Source organism: Xyrauchen texanus, chromosome 27 (assembly GCF_025860055.1).
Source record: "Xyrauchen texanus isolate HMW12.3.18 chromosome 27, RBS_HiC_50CHRs, whole genome shotgun sequence".
Classification (NCBI taxonomy): domain Eukaryota; kingdom Metazoa; phylum Chordata; class Actinopteri; order Cypriniformes; family Catostomidae; genus Xyrauchen; species Xyrauchen texanus.
In genome coordinates, this window is record NC_068302.1 from 35391440 (window position 1) to 35411316 (window position 19877).

At 38.1% G+C, this 19877-nt stretch overlaps 2 protein-coding genes across 3 annotated transcripts in view; both read left to right on the top strand.

The window, feature by feature from the left end:
• The first annotated feature begins 298 nt into the window (after positions 1 to 298).
• bcas2 (BCAS2 pre-mRNA processing factor) lies at positions 299 to 5822 on the top strand. Its single transcript, XM_052094546.1, has 7 exons — positions 299 to 426; positions 661 to 753; positions 843 to 913; positions 2059 to 2220; positions 2998 to 3048; positions 4920 to 5000; positions 5122 to 5822. Exons 1-7 carry the CDS (start codon positions 334 to 336, stop codon positions 5246 to 5248), a joined length of 678 nt encoding a protein of 225 aa, XP_051950506.1. The 5' UTR covers positions 299 to 333; the 3' UTR covers positions 5249 to 5822.
• A 5907-nt stretch (positions 5823 to 11729) lies between these two features.
• trim33 (tripartite motif containing 33) overlaps positions 11730 to 19877 on the top strand; it is a 58890-nt gene continuing 50742 nt past the window's right edge. For both annotated transcript variants that reach the window (XM_052094958.1, XM_052094959.1), the window contains exon 1: positions 11730 to 12753. In XM_052094958.1, coding sequence (XP_051950918.1) covers positions 12147 to 12753 — 607 coding nt within the window. In that variant the 5' untranslated portion in view covers positions 11730 to 12146. The remainder of the gene's footprint in view (positions 12754 to 19877) is intronic.

Genomic DNA, 19877 nt, shown 5'->3' on the forward strand with positions numbered 1-19877 from the left:
AGGAAAGTGTTATGGTAGTTTTTGTTGCTATTTAGTGTTTTGGGAGAAAAGGCGAAGGGGGCGACTTTGTCTTTGGTCACTGCATAATTCTCATACTTCCATTAGTGATACGTCATAGTTCTGATGACTTAACTAACATTCAAAACTGTAAAAAACATTAATAATACTGATTGATTTGGTGTGTCTAAACGTTTGACCTGGAGTGAATGTGGACTGAAAGGTTTGGGAATAGGAATGACTACTCCGACACACAAGGTGGCGCACGTGTCCAAATATCAGTTCATCTAAACACAATAGAAACAGCGAACATGCGTTTGTTCCTGGAAGGAGAGTATGGCAGGCCCGTCTTCAGTCGCTGGTGATGTTTTTGTTGATGCTCTGCCGTATTTCGACCAGGGATATGATGCTGCAGGGATCAGAGAAGCAGTAAGTAAAAGAATATGTATTTTTATTCGACCTGTCCCTTTAAAACGAGGAAAAATAATGATCATTGGACCTGCATTAGAGCCAGACCAGCAAACTGATATAATCAGATTTTCTGGACCTTGAATGTGACCGTTGAGCTATTGTATTTGTATAAATTAGAAAATTGAAGTATTACAGTATTGATTGTAAAAAGGCATTATTCAGCCTTACATCGGTTTTTTTGATTGCCTTCAGGCAGCTGCTTTGGTCGAGGAGGAGACAAGACGATACAGACCAACCAAGAACTACCTGAGTTACATGCCCACACCTGATTTCTCTGCCTTTGAGGTTAAAATGTTTTAAAAAAATTTTTTACCTGTCTCACTATAAACTTAATGCTCACACTATAACTTTCGTGTTGTGTTGTTCTCATATAGACTGATATCATGAGGAATGAGTTTGAGAGACTTGCTGCTCGTCAGCCCATAGAGCTGCTCAGTATGAAGAGGTAAGCTAAAGGTTTACTGATCTAAACTATCGTTACATGTATTGTAACAATAATTGCAGTGTAGTTTACTGATGACTTTCCTGAAATGGCCGTGTTTGATAGGTTGTACAAAAGGGAGGGAAACAAAAAGTTGTGAAGTTTCAATAGTTCCTAAAAAATAAAGGCAATCATATATTTTTTGCTTGTTTACTCTTATTGTGGCTTAAACATAATTAATAAGTAGTACTAATTGCACAAGTGTTGAGGGAACTTAATCATTAGTGTATATAACAATTATGATTTTTTTTTTTTATACAAACTTTACCAAAGGAGACTTTGTTTTGCTTGTTTTGAATGCATGTGTGAGGATTGGGCTCGTACATATATATAACTTAAAAATGAAAATTCTCTTATAATTTGCTCTCCCTTATGCCATCCCAGATGTGTACGACTTACTTTCTCCTGCAAAAAACAAATGAAGATTTTTAGAAGAATATCTCAGCTCTGTAGGTCCATACAGTGTAAGTGAATGGTGGCCAGAACTTTGAAGCTACAATAAACCCATAAAAGGCAGCATAAAAGTAGTCCATACAACTTCAGTGGTTTAATACACCTCTTAAGCAATCTAATCGATTTTGGGTGAGAACAGACACATTTATTTTTTTGTACATCTTGCCATTGCAGTCTTTAGGCACAACCATGATTTCAAGCTTGATTAAACTTCCTAGTGCTTGACTCATGCTCAGAGTGCTAGATGGCACAAGTGTAATCGAGCTAGAAATAATAATCACCAAGGAGACTGCAACAATTTGTTGCAACAGATGTAACAATTTATAGTGAAAAAGGAGTTATATTTTGGTCTTTCTCACCCAAAACCTACTGGATCATTGATTAATCCACTGGAGTCTTATGAATTACCTTTATGCAGCCTTTATGTGCTTTTTGGAGCTTCAGCGTTTTAATCACCATTCACTTGCATTCTATGGACCTGCAGAGACATTCTTCAAAATAAATTTGTTTGTGTTCAGCAGATGAAAGAAAGTCCCATATCTGGGATGGTTTGAGAGTGAGTAAATGATGAGAGAATATTCATTTTTGGGTGAACTATCCCTTTATAACAAAGTGTTATTTTCATTCATACCTCACCATATTTGGAACTATTTTAGGTATGAGCTGCCTGCTCCATCATCTGGGCAGAAGAATGACATAACAGCCTGGCAGGACTGCGTTAATAACTCTATGGCCCAGCTTGAGCACCAGGCAGTGCGTATTGAGAACCTTGAACTTATGGCCCAGTATGGGACTAATGCATGGAAGGTGTCGAACGAGTAAGTGAACAGGCTAATGTCTGTAATTTGAAGTGTAATCATGAATCTGAGTCTCTCTGTATATATGGATCTTTAAATTAATTTGACCATTCCTCAACATTGATATTGTTAGATTATACTGGAAAAATTAAAAGTCTTTATATAGATTTTTAGAAGAATATTTCAGCTCTGTAGGTCCATACTATGCAAGTGAATGGTGGCCAGAACTTTGAAGCTCCAAAAAGCATATGAAGGCAGCATAAAAATAACCCATATGACTCCAGTGGTTAAATCCATGTCTTCAGAAGTGTTATAAGTGTGGGTGAGAAACAGATCAATATATATGTTCTTATTTACTGCTAAATCTCCACTTTCACATTCTTTTGTGATTTGCATTATTCCTGCATTATGTCAAATACTGGGCAGGGAGGAGAATTTAGAGTAAAAAAAGGACTTAAATATTTATATTTTTCTCACCCACATCTATCATAAACCTTTTGAAGACATAGATTTATCCACGAGTCATATGGATTACTTTTATGCTGTCTTTTATATGCTTTTTGGACCATCAAAGTTCTGGCCACTGTTCACTTGCATTGTATGGACCGAAATAGCTGAAAATTTGTGTTCAGTAGAAGAAAGTCATACACATCTGGTATGGCATGAGGGTGAGTAAATTATGAGAGAATTTTAATTTTTCAGTTAACTATCCCTTTAATAGAAATCTAAACTGTTGTGAGATTAGTTCATTTGGATAGGTTTTCTACTGATTATAATTGGTTGTCTTCTCTGAAACAGTAATTTGGCCTTGATGATTGAAAATGCACAAAAGGAACTGCAGAAGGTTAGGTGAGTATCATATGTCAATACTGTTCTTTGTATCGGTGTATGTTAAATATAGTAGCTTTGCTCAATTTGGGAATCTTAATTAATTAGTTAATTTTGATATTAACACAAAAACATTCCAGTTATGTATTTATAGCTTGATAATAAGAGGCAGATTAAGGTGGTCAGGGGCCCCTAGGCTGCTCTTTGTGTGAGCTCCCCCCCCGAAAAATGTGTTTAGTGCCACACGCAAATAGTAAGGTGAATTGGCATACACCCACTCATTGAGACAGCCAATACTACAATGTTTCTTCCTATATTCCTTAAAGTGGTGGACCACCACAGTAAGAAAATAACCACCACATAAGTTCAATGAGAAATTGAACATTACAAACAAGCACAAGGTCCAGTGCTTAGAAGCAGCCCTTTAATTATGATCAAGAAACACCGGCACTACAACCAAAACTAACAGAGATGTAAGTGGAAAGAATACCAGATATTACCCTCTGCCACCACAAAACAATTACATAGGAAATATGTAACTATAAAGAGCAAAGCAACAGAATTCCCTGCATTCACAGTTCAACTGCAAGCTGGTAACTGCTTTAAAAACCAACAGGTAGGTACAGCATCTGCATCAGTGCAGAACACCGTTTTACTGAGGCAAAATCACAACATTATTATTGAGAGACAAACCACTGTGCAATACGCTAAACTGTGTATAAAACAAAGCCATCATAAAAACACCAGCATTAAATAATAACACTGTTATTATAACAGCAATAATGAAACGGCAGCACAATAATAAATATCTACATATTGTTGCATATTCCTTCCTTTTAGAATTTTTTCTAAAAGAAGTCCTTTATGAGGCTGATAAAAAAGAACGTAATTTTCAATGGACATCAGAGACAGGTGGTTTTGTTCCATCTGGACTGGGAAGAAAAATCGGCCTAGGATTTTACATGGCAGCTTGCCCAAAACTTGGGGGGCTGTCCCCCAAAAACTTTACGCTGTCCTTTTCTGCATATCGCTGCACCGTTTTGTTGTCTGTTATGCATAATGCGGTGACTCATGTGAGCTTATGGCGGCCCATTCAGCACCTTTCTCGGCCCGCTCCCGATGTCCAGTCCGCACCCTGATCGGCCCCAAAGTGTGTCGGCACACCGGGAAAATGCTCGGTATGCCAGATAAATTGTCTATTTTTAATTGGTCCCAGTTTTGAAAATGAGCGCTCCCTGTTGGCATTGGTTACAGGCAAAGTCATAAATAGCCGCGCTGTATCAACATTTGGAAACACTGATTGTAGTTTCTTTGCTCTTATAAATTGCAGCAGTGACCTTGCTGAGGTGTCCTCGTTTTCTTTGTCCTCGTTTAAATTGTCCAATTTCATCCGCAAAATCCTCCTAGATCACCTGCATATTTCTTATGTGGATTAGCTGCTCCTGTACGAAGATTTTGAAGTATTCAGTCAATTTAGGGATTTTTTTTTCCCAGTACATCTTGGTCACGTTATTCCTTTAATCTTTGTATTTTCCGTTTTTGTGCTCCACTATTGTACTTTCTTTCGGACATTTTGCCGCTATGTCATCTAGCAATAACAGTGACTTGACCAGCAGCTGATTGGACAGATGTGACCCAAGTCACATCTATCCAATTAACTGCTTATTTTTTATGTTTCTTATGTTTCTCATGGGCCAATGAGGGTCTTTTTTTTTTTTTTTTTTGTTCGAGCTGAAGTAAATAAAAAAATAAAAATGGTCTGGCCAATATGGTGCCCCTGTACACATGGGGCCCCTAAGCTCCAGCCTATGTAAGCCTGTGCATTAATCCGTGCCTGTTGATAATAATGGATAATAATTTGATTTTTACAGTGCGTTTCTATTTTCTTCCAGAAAACAGATACAGGACCTGAACTGGCAGCGCAAAAACGATCAGCTAGCTGGAGGAGCCAAACTTCGAGAACTTGAGTCAAAGTCAGTACTGCATTAAGTATATTCCTGTTTTAACATATTTGTCAATCTGTCTTGACCAAAGTTTATTTCAATAAGTTGACTGAACTCTAATGGAATTGTTTTTGTTTATTTGTTTTCACAGCTGGGTGTCCCTCGTTAGTAAGAACTATGAGATTGAGCGTGCCATCGTACAGATGGAGAACGACGTGGCACAGATGAAACAACAACAGGGCGACGAGAACAAAGAGAATATTCGACAGGAATATTAAACAATGAAGCCAGTTCAACACCGTTTTAAAACTTTCGCAGACACTTGCTGATCTTGGACTAGCAAATGATCACTCTACCATAGTGTGACATTGTTTTCTTTTTTAAATAATTGTTTTGTTCTGTTTCTCACGATGAAGAGGGATCTTAGTACAAGGAAAACAGGCTATGGTGTTTTAGTGCAAACAGATTAAAATCTGGTGTAGCCCAGGTGTTAATTCTACATCAAAAGACCATTAAACCACCTGGAAACCACCTTTGTATGTTCACTGAATGCTTCGTTATAGTTCAGTATAGCTTTTTTAAAGCTCTTGTGGCTTTTGTCAATTGTTGTCTTTAATGTGATTACATGACAGACCTTTAGGCAATATTATTTGATGTTCCACTCTAATTGAAATATTTCTTTTAAGATACACAATAAAATTATCACTTTCTTTATTCAGTTTCTCAGTCAACAAGATATTTCGACAAATGTGCCTGTAAATGGACAAAGATGAAATTCTTGTAGATATGTTACCAGTGATGGGCACAAATACATGAAAATGCATTTAAAATAAAATACAAAATATCCCAGTTTAAACGTATCAAAATAAAATACAATATTTTGTATCTTTAAAGTACATGTAAAATTGTCCAGTCAATGAAATATCACTAGGTATTGTATAAGCTTCTGTTTACTTTTTATAAAATAATGTATTACATTTAAAAGGTAACACATTACAACACATTTATAGTCATTACTGTCATAGTTTGACATAAGATATGTCATACTGTACCAGGTAAAGTATGACCAAGGAGGAGGCGGGAACCGGCATAAACTCAACTTAAAACGTCAAACTCAACTTAAAACAACATAAAATAATTGTGGCTGTGTTTGTTTCTCTCTCCCGAACTGGGGTCTCCGGCTACCCTTTATCTCTCTCTCATGCTGATTAGTTGACTCAGCACATCATGGCCCGGCCATGTCCACCTCCTCGTAACACATACAAACATAATTGTTGATTCCAAAGAGCAATAAGCTTCTCCAAATGCAGGTTCAGTCGGCTTTCGCAAGTTTATTTTTTAAATTGGCCCATAACTGGAAAATTTATGTTGTGGTTATTTTTATACATCATTAGTTGCTTTTGCATAATTTTTGCATTGAAAAGTACCTGTTCTCACAGTCATGGAGGTCGCTCTCTCTCTCTTCCTGTCTTTTCTGCCACACATGTAAGCTAAGAAGCTCATTGGTCACTTGATGAGAACACAAGACCCCACCTCAATCACAGAATAATTTTTCAAACAAAACGGATGCATTTTTTCAGACTTTGAAGCTATTGGCTCGGCAGTCCCGATTGTCAAGTGATTAACACTGTCGTGGAAAATCTTTGAAGAATCTCTCTAAGATGCAAGAAAACTTCCAGGGTTCCAGATGCCAAAGTTCAAGTTTATTGTATCACCAACAAACTTGAGAAGGTCAGCTGTCCGTTCTGACTCTCTTAGTCCAAAACCTCATCTTCTATACTGTTTGTTATCGCGAGAACCACATTATAGCAACCACGTCGAGGTTAACCCAAAGTGACTTTACCCACCCTAGCAACCGGGCCAATTTGATGCTTCGGAAGCCTGAATAGAGTCACTCAGCACACCCTGGATTTGAACTTGTGACTCCAGATGTGGTAGTCAGCATCTTTACTTGCTGATCTACCCAGGCCCCCTTGTAATTTTTTTCTTATTAAAAAAGTTTAATATATGTAGGAAATAATGTCCACTCACATCAAAACAAAGACTCCAGTCATATCAGTAACATTAACCATATGGGGGCTGCCATGTTAGAATCACATAACCAGCCGAATACAACTCGCTTAATCTCAGTAACTGTCCTGTTATTTGACACTTTCACTCACTGATTAAATTAATCATGGATGACTGTGAATACTAAAATAATACAATGGCATCTGAAACTGAAAACTTCTGCATTTTTTAAATGATGCTGCATCCAAGCCGCTAGGTGTCAGTGTAAGTCCAAAATGACACAAAGACAAAAATTACTGAGTGCACCTTTAAATAAAGCAGTGGTTGCATATTTTTAACTACTTGAGTGCTTTCTTCTTAGCTTTTCCCCAAAATAGTGCAGACTCCCCATTTGAGTAATTCTACCAAACATGTGCCATTTTCACTTTGCAATTTAAAATTAAGAACAAACTTTTTTTTTTTGAGGATGTTAATTTTCCCACCTCCCAAATCCTTATTAATATTATCCTTTTTATTCAGGCATGTGAGCCTTTCTTGTACCACCCCGTTACGGAGAATATGTACGCCATTAGAGTAGTAAAACAAGAAATAGATTTTTAAAATCGAATGTTTTCCTAATGGTAAAATGTCCCTTTTTTGGAAACCATCAATAGAAAGTCTGTGAATTCGACATTTCAATGGCCTCATTGTTTGTACTGAAAAAACAAATTAACTTAAAAAATACAAATAAAGTTACATTTATCTGATTAGTACACACAACAAGAACATCATTCAATGTTCATTTATGTAACATTTAATTTCCATAAAATTTTAACAAAATGACCCTGTGACGGGGTGGTAACTGATGTGGAGGGGTGGTGCACTGTGACAGAGTGGTATGGACAAAGTGTTTCTCTATATGATCTGTTTTAACCTTTATAAAACTGGGGGATGGGAAACATTACAATTGGAGATATAATGGAAAACTTTGGTCTTGCCCTGAATACCTGAAAAGAGCATCATAATGGTGAATGGGAGAGTCGCATCCACGCATCCCTCTAAACTACAAAAAAAGCTGCTCAAAGAATACCCAAAGAGGTTGGATGAACATTTAATGGAAAAAGATACAAAGATATTATTTGAGAACATTGCTATTATATTCAGAAATGGAGATGCAAACTTTAGAACAATGAAATTTGGAACATTTTACAATAAAATTATTAAAGGGGTCATGACATGTTTTTTTTTATTGTATTATTATGTTCTCTTAGGTGCAATTATAGTATTAATATATTTTTTTTTTAAGAAAAACTTTTAAAATCTAGTGATTTATGACCTTTTCCCACCCTGTTTCTCATCCTCTGATTCAAACAGTCTGTTTTGGGGGCGTTTTCCATTTAAGACTTCAGTGTTAACGCCCACTGTTATGATTGGCTAACGTCAGTGCCTATGTATCAATTATTGACGCCCCCAGCCAGAACAATATGCAAGTAAACTAAGTAAAAACACTGTGATTATTCATAATGAATGAAATTGCGCTTTAAAAAGTAGTTTAAAGTTTAAAATAGATTACTTACAGTTTGCGTCGTCGTTGTTCCCAGAATAGTCAGCACGGACTTATCTTTGAGCAACAGTTTTCTGGCAAAGCCAGCATCATATTGAGATTTGTTCTCAAAACAGTCATCCTTAAAATGTACAGAACAAACGCTTAAGTTAACACTGCCGTGACTGGGTCGTCCGCAAAAAATAAACTGCATCCATTTTTCCCTGACGTCTGGATCTTTCGGCAGCTTATTCAGAGGTTTTGTTTGACCACAGCCAGGAACAGCACATCTGTGTGGCATCGTAATTTTCCTGTGCACAAGTAGTCTCTGTCAGAGCTCGCTGTCCATCTACTGAACACTTGTGAGGCGCACGGCGATACGAAATGAGCGTAGTCTTGCGCTTAAAGCGTAGTTATCTTGTGCTGGAGGCGGTCATATGCAAACGCTGTTACGTCACTTCTAACCGACACGTCACTTCTAACCGACACGTCACTTCTAACCATGAATCCAGAACGAGCTGTATTTTGAGCTTGATTAAATAAATGATTCGTTTAGAATGGGGAGGCCGTCTTAAAATATTAAACTTGCAGGACGTTTTAATGATACAAAGACCTCTTATATACCAAAAGATCAAGGCAAATTTGGTTTCTCATGTCATGACCCCTTTAACAAACAATTTTTGAACATTTTCTTCCTTGTAATAATGAAAGAACATTTTCTAGACTTTGATCATATACATCACAATGCTTTTTGCATTCAACTATATAAAGGCAGTTGTACGGTAAATAAAAAAGATAAATGACGAGTGACTGAAAGAGAGTGAGTGAGTGAGTGCATGAGTAGTGACTGAAAGAGATAGTGAGTGAGTGCGTGAGTGAGTGAAAGAGATAGTGAGTGCATGAGTGAGTGAGTGAAAGAGCTAGTGACTGAGTGAGTGATATAGTGAGTGCATGAGTGAGTGAGTGATGAGTGACTGAAAGAGATAGTGAGTGACAGAGTGAGTGAGCGAGTAGTTACTGAAAGAGATAGTGTGTGAGTGAGTGAGTAAAAGATATAGTAAGGGATGAGTGAGTGAAAGAGTTTGTGAGTGATGAGTGAGTGAAAGATATAGTGAGTGAGTGATATAGTGAGTGAAAAAAGAGTGAGTGAGAGAGCGAGTGAGCAGTGACTGAAAGAGATAGTGAGTGATGAGTGAGTGAAAGTTATTGTGAGTGATGAGTGAGAGAAAGTGAGTGAGTGAGTGAGTGAGTGACTGAAAGAGATAGTGAGTGATGAGTGAGTGAGTGACTGAAAGAGATAGTGAGTGAGTGATGAGTGAGTGAAAGATATAGTGAGTGATGAGTGAGTGAAAGAGATAGTGAGTGATGAGTGAGTGAGTGACTGAAAGAGATAGTGAGTGATGAGTGAGTGAGTGACTGAAAGAGATAGTGAGTGATGAGTGAGTGAGTGACTGAAAGATATAGTGAGTGATGAGTGAGTGAGTGACTGAAAGAGATAGTGAGTGATGAGTGAGTGAGTGACTGAAAGAGATAGTGAGTGATGAGTGAGTGAGTGAAAGAGATAGTGAGTGAGTGAGTGAGTGGGTGAGAGAGTGAGTGAGTGAGTGAGTGAGTGATTGAAAGAGAGAGAGAGTGAGAGAGTGAAAGAGATAGTGAGTGAGTGAGTGAGTGAAAGAGATAGTGAGTGATGAGTGAGTGAATGACTGAAAGAGATAGTGAGTGATGAGTGAGTGAGTGAAAGAGATAGTGAGTGAGTGAGTGGGTGAGAGAGTGAGTGAGTGAGTGACTGAAAGAGATAGTGAGTGAGTGAGTGAGTGATTGAAAGAGAGAGAGAGTGAGAGAGTGAAAGAGATAGTGAGTGAGTGAGTGAGTGAAAGAGATAGTGAGTGTGTGAAAGAGATAGTGAGTGAGTGAGTGATGAGTGACTGAAAGAGATAGTGAGTGAGTGAGTGAGTGAGTGAGTGAGCGAAAGATATAGTGAGTGTGTGAAAGAGATAGTGAGTGAGTGAGTGAGTGATGAGTGAGCGAAAGATATAGTGAGTGTGTGAAAGAGATAGTGAGTGAGTGAGTGAGTGATGAGTGAGTGAAAGAGATAGTGAGTCCTTGATTTCACACAAACGGGAAGCAGATCCATCCCATCACATCCCTTACCACCCCGTCACATGTGATGGGGTGGTATGTGACAGGGTGGTAAATTTCATTCCAAAATGGCTACAGATCTCACATGTGGTCAAGTTCCTCACATAGCATAAATGCATTCAATCTGAAATATAATTTTCTTTGCATTAACAATGTAAAAAATTTAATAAAACAGATTTCCCTATCTATTTTGCATGATGGGGAGGTTGGTTTGAGCTTGACGGACCCCACCTAACATGAAAAAGCAACAAATAAACAAAGTAAAAGAATGTCAGTACTTGTCTGCTTTTGCTCTTGGTGGCTACAAGGCTCAAATTATGTCATTTCCACTTTGTGATGTAATTTAAAGCAACAGTACATTATTTATAGATAAAACAAGTTAGTGTGACGGGGTGGTAAATAAAACTGAGAGATGCACACAAATCATAAAATACTTATTTTGAATAAATATATCTTATATATCCTGCGATGGACTGGCGACCTGTCCAGGGTGTCCCCCGCCTTTCGCCCAATGTTAGCTGGGATAGGCTCCAGCCCCCCGCGACCCTGTACATAGGATAAGCGGTTGACGATGGATGGATGGATGGATATCTTATATATACAGGGACACACATACAATCCTGAAAATAATAAATGTTTGAAAAAATGTATAACTTATTTGGTGATATTTTAGATGCAAATGTCATGTTGGTCAACATGGACATGTGAAATTGGCTATGTACTGAAAAATGATTAAAAATAGTATGATACTCTTTAAGAATAGTATTTTTTTATCATATATCATGTTAACAAGAACACTTGATTGGATAACTTTAAGCTTTGGAAACTTTAAGCATTTTTTGTGCCTTATGCATATCATCAAACGTTGCGGACCCAAATGGCACCCGTTTCATAGAATGACTCTAACCTTATCTGTGTAAAGTAATATCTAATATCTAAGTTGTAATCAATTTTATTGTCATGACAACAAAACCCTCTAATCCCGGTACTGGATAAAACTTGACAGAGATACATGTTAAAAAGCGATTTTATCACACTAAAATCATTTTATCACATATAATAATTATATCTTGTGGCTATAATTTTGAAACTATGTGTATTTTACCGTTTTTTGACTGGCCCCATTATTCAATTGTTATTATAATGGGGTTGTGTGACGTTTGTAATAAGTTCCTTTAGATTTAAAATATTAAAAGATGGATTTGAAATGTTATTTTTATTGATGTTCAAGAACATGACAGGTAGTACATGACTTATAAAAATGCGACAACATCAATATCCAATCATATTATGGTAATAATTTATCTGTAATAAAACTTTATAATTATAATATTTCACAATATTGTACAGTGTCCATACTAATTTAAATGATTGCACTTCAAAAGAAAGCTCGTTATCGAATAACCTCACTAGCACTGTGACGAACACGAGAGCGACGCGATGACGTCAAAGCCATCGAATTTTCTGAGCACTTCGAACGTCAGGCGGTTCAAAGAGGAGCAAAGATGGCGGACAACAAAGGCCAAGACTGTACGGAGAGCTCCGCCAACATGGAGGTTGAAGCTCCGGCAGGTGGAGAAAATGGAGACGGCGGCACGAAGGAGCAAACCACTGTCATTTTAATCGATACGGACCATAAAAATGAAGGGAACGAGCTCAAACCTCAGGAGACCGTCTCCCAAGCGCTAGCGACATCCAGCACTAGCAACAGCTGCAGCGGAGCTCCAGACGAGACCCCGAATGCCGAGAGCAATGAGCCGCCGCCGCCGCCGCCACCACCACCACCACCACCACCACCTTCGTCCTCCTCTTCCTCAGCGGAGAGCACCACTGCTGGCGCATCACCCGCTCTCACCACCGAGATGTCGCCGCCTCCGCCAGCACCAGCACCAGCACCACCACCACCGCCAGCAGCATCTTCTTCCTCAACCCCTGCCGCCCCGATAAACCTGCTGGATACGTGCGCTATATGTAAACAGAGTCTCCAGAATCGCGAGTGTGAGCCCAAACTCCTGCCCTGTCTGCATTCATTCTGTCTGAAGTGCATCCCGCAGCCGGAGCGAAAGATCACCGTCCCTGTGCAGGGCCCCCATGGACCGGACACTCATATTGGTAAGTTTGGAAAAAGGGAACGAAACTATTTCAGTGCAGTCCCTACATTACTCAGCCTTGTTTACACATGATGGCATCAAGTGAAGTCTGGATTGACTGTGCAGTCACACTCATGTGAGATCACACATTATGAGTGTTGGTGTTTTCCCCCCATGCAATTATTAGGCTTTAAACCCACTAATTGCAGTATTTTAGTACTCCATTGCTGTCAGAGCCTATAAAGGGATAGCTCAATCAAAAAATTACAATAATGTAATCATCTACTCACCCATATGTTGTTACAAACCTTTCTTCTCTGGAACACGAAATAAGATGTTAAACAATGACCGCATAATTTACTGTTCACTGTATAGAGAAAAGATGCAATGAAAGTGAACGTTGACTGAGGCTGTAAATAACATAGCATTCTTCCTAACTGCAGCCATGTGAAGTTAAGTAAATATAGCAGACTGTTATGTGCATAGATGGACTCACTAACCGACCGTTACATACTACTGACTGATTCTCTGTCAAGCATATCAAAACCATCAGTTTTGCCTAATGGTGTTAGAGTAAAATGTATAGATTTTGTAGCCAGAGACAATTATGTGTCAGGTGTCAATCACTCTATTTAAAACGTTATTCTAATTAAACAAAATGGCTGGGTATTGATACAAATTTCCCGATTCGATATCGATTCATATGGGTGTATTTTAGTTATTATGTCCCTTTTGCTTACATCTGAAAGAAATTATCTCTCAGCTAATAATGTTAATTATACAGGGTACCTTCTACCTAGGTGCATTACGAAAATAATAATTTGACTAATTGCTGTATATAATTGATTAGTTTTTCATTGTTTTGGTCACATTTGGGCTTTTTAATCAAATCAAAATCATTTGTTTAATCAATATATTTCATATTTTATTTTTGTTACATGTTCATTGTTTAATTGCATAATTTATACTATTTACAAATATTTACGTTGATTTGTTGAATGCATGCTAAAACTGGTACCCTTTAAGAAAACTGGCATTTCTGTAAATGAGTGCATGTTAAAGAGAGCGGACTCGAATAGTTTAATCTTACCTGTGCAATGCATGATTAGAATTAAATCTTTATTTATTTATATTTTTGACCAACAACTGTCTGTAGTGAACAAAAATGGTATTAAAAAAGACATTCAATGACAAATGGGTCACGTGGATTTACGCACATTACACAAATAGTTTTCCTCTCAATACAAAATAAAAGGAACTCGCTGCTGATTACATCACCATTATACTACACAATTACTGGTGAGTGAAATGTAAACATTTACCAGCCAGTTGCCAATTATATATATTTTAGCCGTAAAGCGCATAATTTGGTTACAAGTGATTTCCTATCACTGTAGTAGATGTTTGCGCAGAGTAAAAGATCGATTTGGGTATTTAGGAGTTGATACTGAGATCTTTCAAATCAAGATTGTGATGCATTGCAAAATCTATATTTGTACCCACCCCTATTAAACAACCACATTTTACCTATCAGGGGCTTTTCCAGTGGACAAACTTACAGGTTAGTTAACCAAACAAAAATACAAAATTCTGTCCACATTTACTCACTCTCATGTTTACCCAAACCCGTATGATATTCTTTTTTACATTGAACACAAAAGGAGATACTTCATCAGTCACCATTCACTTTCATTGTTTTAAAAAAAGATGCAATGAAAGTGACTGTTTACATGGACACCAGAAAGCAGTATATTGTGATAAACCTGCTCAAAACCGACGAATGCGTTTACATGGACTGTGTTACGGGCTTTCTCTTTACTCCAGTATACATGAGGCTCGTTCAGTAATTAGCTTTCTCCACAGCAATGTAATTTCGCAGTGACGCTTGTGTAAATAACAAACATGGCATCCAATGAAGACTTTGCTCTTTTATTCTCCAATGCTTTTCTCTATTTCCAGTTGTTGCTGAGTTTGTTTCCTTAACTTTCTGTCATGACCTACAGCAGAATAGCCTGATATAGTGGGGTTTTCCTCTTACATAAAAATCTGGGATTCCCCCAGTGTACTTGAGTGCATTTACATGAACGTGAGGGACTGCTGATATTTTACATTGGTGTGTATAAATGGGTATATTATTCGCTTTTCCCACTGTAGTTCCAAAATGTAGAAATATTGAGTTCTTTCCGCTGTGTTGACTTGTTGTTGGGCTCCATCCTTTGACGTTTGTTATCTAGTCTGTTCACACACATACGCACTCTTCAAAACCCTGTAAGAATGCTGCTTATGTGTTTCAGCCGTGTTCTCTGGGAGAAACCTAGGTTTCTTTTAACCGCGTCCTCTTAATCCATTAAGCAGCGTAAGGAAATCTGCATTCATGTTTACATGACATTTCAGAATGTCATTTACTGCAAAAACCCTGGAATAAACCATTTTCTTATGTGCAGACTAACATTCTGCTTAACAAGTCACACACAGGCATCAGCTCATCACACAAATGTTACACTCATTTGATGCCATCGTTTTTAAGTATTGATGATAATGTTTGGTGCTAACCTGTAAATAAAGCTTTTAATGAACTATAGTGCTTAAATACATGGCTACTTGGAATAGGCAAATGCTCCATAGGAAGTGGTAATCCAGGGGTCATGGCCTCTGACCTCCCCCACACAAAATCCTGTTCTCATGCTTAACTTGGCTGACATTCATAGCAGATTTCTTTGACAATGCACTCTTATGTCGTCCCCAAATACCCCAAATTCTTACTTTTTTGCCATTTAATCAGATTAGAGGCAGTGATTTCTGAAATCCCTGTGGTGAACGCTTTGTGTTTGTGAATTATGAAATGTTTTAACACGGCGGGATCCAAACATAGGACACATCCAAACAACATGATCACAGTCTGTTTTGTGTCATTATTGGATCAATGGAGATGTGATTCGATGAGCAGTCTGAATTGTTGTTGATGTTCATGCTTTGCTTTGGCATTGAGGTTTGCAATATATTTCCTAAAAGTTGCGTTATAATATGTGAGCAGTGTGTGCATATTTATTTATTTATTTTTACTGATTGGCTATTTCCATCAAGGTGATAATGGCACCTGCCACAAAGCCCAGTTATTTGCACCTCAATAGTCTGAGGGAACCGCCGAAAAGAAAGAACCTATAATGCATGCATTTAAATTGAGGTGCAAATATTATCTGCCACTATTTGCACCAGGGTGCATCTGACATTTTAATATTAAATAGGATTATTCACCCCAAAATATAATTCTGCCATCATTTATTCATCCTCATGTTGTTCTAAATCCACCATGACATGCTTTTTTGCTTGAGGAACACAAAGGCAGAATAGCCTTCAGTTCGCTTTCATTGCATTTGTTTCCATACAATGAAAGTGAATGGTGACTGTTTAACTGTAAGGTAAAGTCATACATGTTTAGAAAAGAATGAGGGTAAGTTAATTACAGGGAAGTGCAAAGGTGGTCAACTAAAGCTAGCGTCGCACTAGTAGACTCCGAACAGCTCGATTTGTGATGCTTAAATCCAGCGTCTCACTAGCCGATTTGTCCAATTATTTGTAGGTGTTCACTTCATTAACATAATCACCGGCCAGGCGGAGGGAGATGGAGTGCACTTTAGCGTCTCAGCGGGAGATGTTAATCACTTGCGAGCAATGAGTGCATTTAATGTAGAAAACAGGGTTTTTCCAGGAGGACATTTTTTTTTCTCCCGCAGAAAAAGCATGCCATCCAGGGTTTTTCCTGGCTCAAAATGAGGTGAAGGTGGTACCATACTGATAAAAAAAAGTGACGTTAAAAACACGTAAAACGTTGGCTTTGTGCTAATACACTTCTAATGACCTGGCAACTGAATGCTTGTGTTAATTTTGTCAGCTGTTTTTTAATTTAGTCTTAGTCTTAATCCTGTGTCAAATGTCCTTTTTAGTTTTTATCATATTTAGTCAACTGTATCCTATTTTTTTTTCTTTATTTTTTTTTTAAGTCATGTTTTAGTCAATGAAATCTGTTGACATTTTAGTAACATTTAGTCATATTGACATTTTAGTCACTGAACACTGTAAACATTTTAGCCATAAGAGTATTATTGATAAGCATTTGTCAATCCAAAACCTATATATATAACACACACACGTACACATTTTTTATTGTTGTAGTCATTTTAGTGTTATTTTTCACGTAAGATTGATCTTATCATGATGATCTCATCAGTGATGCAACACGTTGCAAGCTGCAGGGTGAGAGACGAGAGTCTCCGTGTTGCTCAGATTGGGTCTCTTCCACGACTGGCTGAAGCAGCTCTGACCGCACAGAGAATGACAGTTTTGGAGTTTGTGCTTATTTACATGTCACGCTCCCATATTATATTAACTTTAATTAAAGATGAAATAAAGTTATATCGCCAAGCTGTGATCTGTGTTTCTATCAGACACTCGAGCTGCAGCGCTCCTCTCGTCTCATGTGACATCATTATAGTTCTATATGATCTCAAGTTATGTTAAATGACAACAAGCGACTATTTGACAATGGAATTATTTTATTATTATTGCCGAGATTTGTAGTTACAAATGACAATCCACCGAGTGCAACTTTTGTTAGTGTTTTCCTCGAAGACACCCACCAGAGTTTTGAGACGGCACGAAATTTGACGGAGGCGGCCGCCTAGTAATGCTCTATGCAGGAAAAACCCTGCCATCTAGAAAGCGCTTGTGGTCCATGCATTTGGAGGAGAAGCTTATTGCTCTTTGGAGTCAACACGTATGTTTGTATGACATCTAATATGTCATATCATGACAGAACATTAAAAGAAAAAAATGTCTGCGGCCCAGATCTTTGCACAGCGTGACAATAAATGTGTTAACTTTTACTTTAAGTAATCTGGTCTTTATATAATTTTTATATAACATAAACACACACTTTATATTTGCTTTTTGCTATGCGTTCTCAATAGAATATGTCTTCAACAAACAACCTAACATAACAGATGCTGTAGACTCTTGGAGTCATATTGAAAAATACCTGTGTATTAAAAGCTTCATGTTGATTGGGTGTGAAAATGGGGCATGGCAGTAAAGCGTTGAGAAAAGTCAAAGGCAGTCGTTAAGTGTGGCATCTTTTCTCATTTTTTAACAGTTTGTGACAGGCTCACCGACTAGGAGGAAAAGATCAGCAACAACAGTCACTAAGTTTGACACCCCCCACCCAAATAGAGTCAGCTAGTGTGATGCCAGCTTAACATTAGGCAAATATTTTTAGTGGCGAATGATAAGACTCCGGTTGCTGCTATCTCACTTGATGGCGAAAAGCCGTTTGATATGTCAATGTTAATTTTATTTATATAGCACCATTAAACACAACCAGGGTTGATCAATGTGCTGTGCAAAAAAACAGAACACTTAGACAATACAATATCATTACTAAAATACAGTGCAATAAAATTTCCTCATTGATTATATGCCAAACCAATAGTGATGGTGCAGATCTAATACTGAAGGACAGAGCATTCCACAACCTGGGTGCAGCTACCGAAAAGGCATGGTCACATTTCACCTTACTTTTCAGCTTCGACTTCGGGATGCACAAAAATCTCTGGTTGGACGACCGGAGAGACAAATCCGGACGATGTTCAGTCAGTAAATCCGAAAGATAAGGAGAAGCCAAACCATTTAAAGATTTAAACACTAAAAGAAGAATTTTACTCTATCGCACAGGCAACCGATGCAAAGAACGTAAAGCCGGCACAATGTGATCTCGTTTTTTTAGTACTAGTTAAAAGCTGCATTTTTAACTATCTGCAAGCGGGATAGAGCTGACTGGCTAATCCCAAAATACAGTGAGTATTCCAGCCTAGATGTAATAAAGGCATAAATTACTTTTTCAATTTTTTTAAAAGACCGAATAGATTTTACCTTTTGCTAGTAGCCAAAGCTGAAAGAAAAGTGATTTGACCACTTTATGGTATATGGTAGAATGGGATTATTTTGTAAAGAGTTTTATTGGATAGATTAAGTTAATTTATAGACACCCGGTGGCAGCGGTACAAACAAATTTATTAATTTTAGATTATATTACACTGGATAGGGACACCCGGCAGTGTTGCGCTCTTTCCCCATTATTGCTTTGTCTTGCCCTGGAACCATTAGCAGCCGCAATAAGAAAGGAGGATGATTTTCCAGGGGTGGTGGTGGGAGGTATGGCGCATAAACTCCTGCTTTACACAGATTATATTTTATTATTCTTCTCCGACCCTACTAGATCTGTGCCTTGCCTCCACAGAATTATTAATTCCTTTTCTAAGTTCTCAGGATACAGAGTCCATTGGTCTAAATCTGAATTTAGATTGTCTCTGACAGCGTACTGCCCGATAACGGCTTTTCAGCCGGGTGCCTTCCAGTAGTCCAAACAGAGCATTAAGTATTTGGGTATACTATTCCCAGCAAGTTTTGCCATTGCAAAGCCTTTCTATCAAACTAACCGGTAAAAGTTAAATTGCACCCCTTTATCTCGCATTTGCACTCTTAATGGACAAAAGTGTCCAGAGTGTTTAATTCTGACATTTATTTAAATGTTGCCTCGAGTTTATGGCTGAACCCCAAATTATGTTTTAATAACTCCCCTTTCTGCTGGTCAGAGTGGATTGTGAGGGGGGATACTACACTCGGTGACCTATATGAAATCCTTTGAAAATGTTGTTCAACATTTTGGGATCCCAGATCTCAGTTTTTTAGGTATTTAGGTACTTGCTCTGTACTATTTTTGGGAATAGCATACACCCCCCCTTAAAGCGACAGATACTGTTGGAGTGGTGATTACTGCTTTTGGAAAAGGTAATGAGGTATCAGTTTATTACTCCCTGGTAATTCAGAGTCTAGGAGACGGGGCTTCAACTTCTCAAGAGATTATGGGAGAAAGATTTAAACTTGGAATTGGTGGAGGGAGAGTGGGCTAGGTCTGCATCTAGAGACGCAAGGGTGCGCCTTTACTTTACATTGATTCTATTTGACCCCCCTCTAGATTGTATAGGCCTGGTCTTAAAGACACACCCACCTGCTGGTGATGCCAATCAGAGGATGGAGACATAACCGATGCTTTTTGGGGGGTTAAGATCCAGGAGTTTTAGTTGAAGGTTC

Bases quoted from the DNA above. Each gene is read 5' to 3' on its own strand.
- bcas2 (XM_052094546.1), top strand. From the start codon at position 334: ATGGCAGGCCCGTCTTCAGTCGCTGGTGATGTTTTTGTTGATGCTCTG. The intron at 754-842 runs GTTAAAATGTTT...GTTCTCATATAG, and splicing joins CTGATTTCTCTGCCTTTGAG to ACTGATATCATGAGGAATGA. The intron at 5,001-5,121 runs GTCAGTACTGCA...TTGTTTTCACAG, and splicing joins CTTCGAGAACTTGAGTCAAA to CTGGGTGTCCCTCGTTAGTA.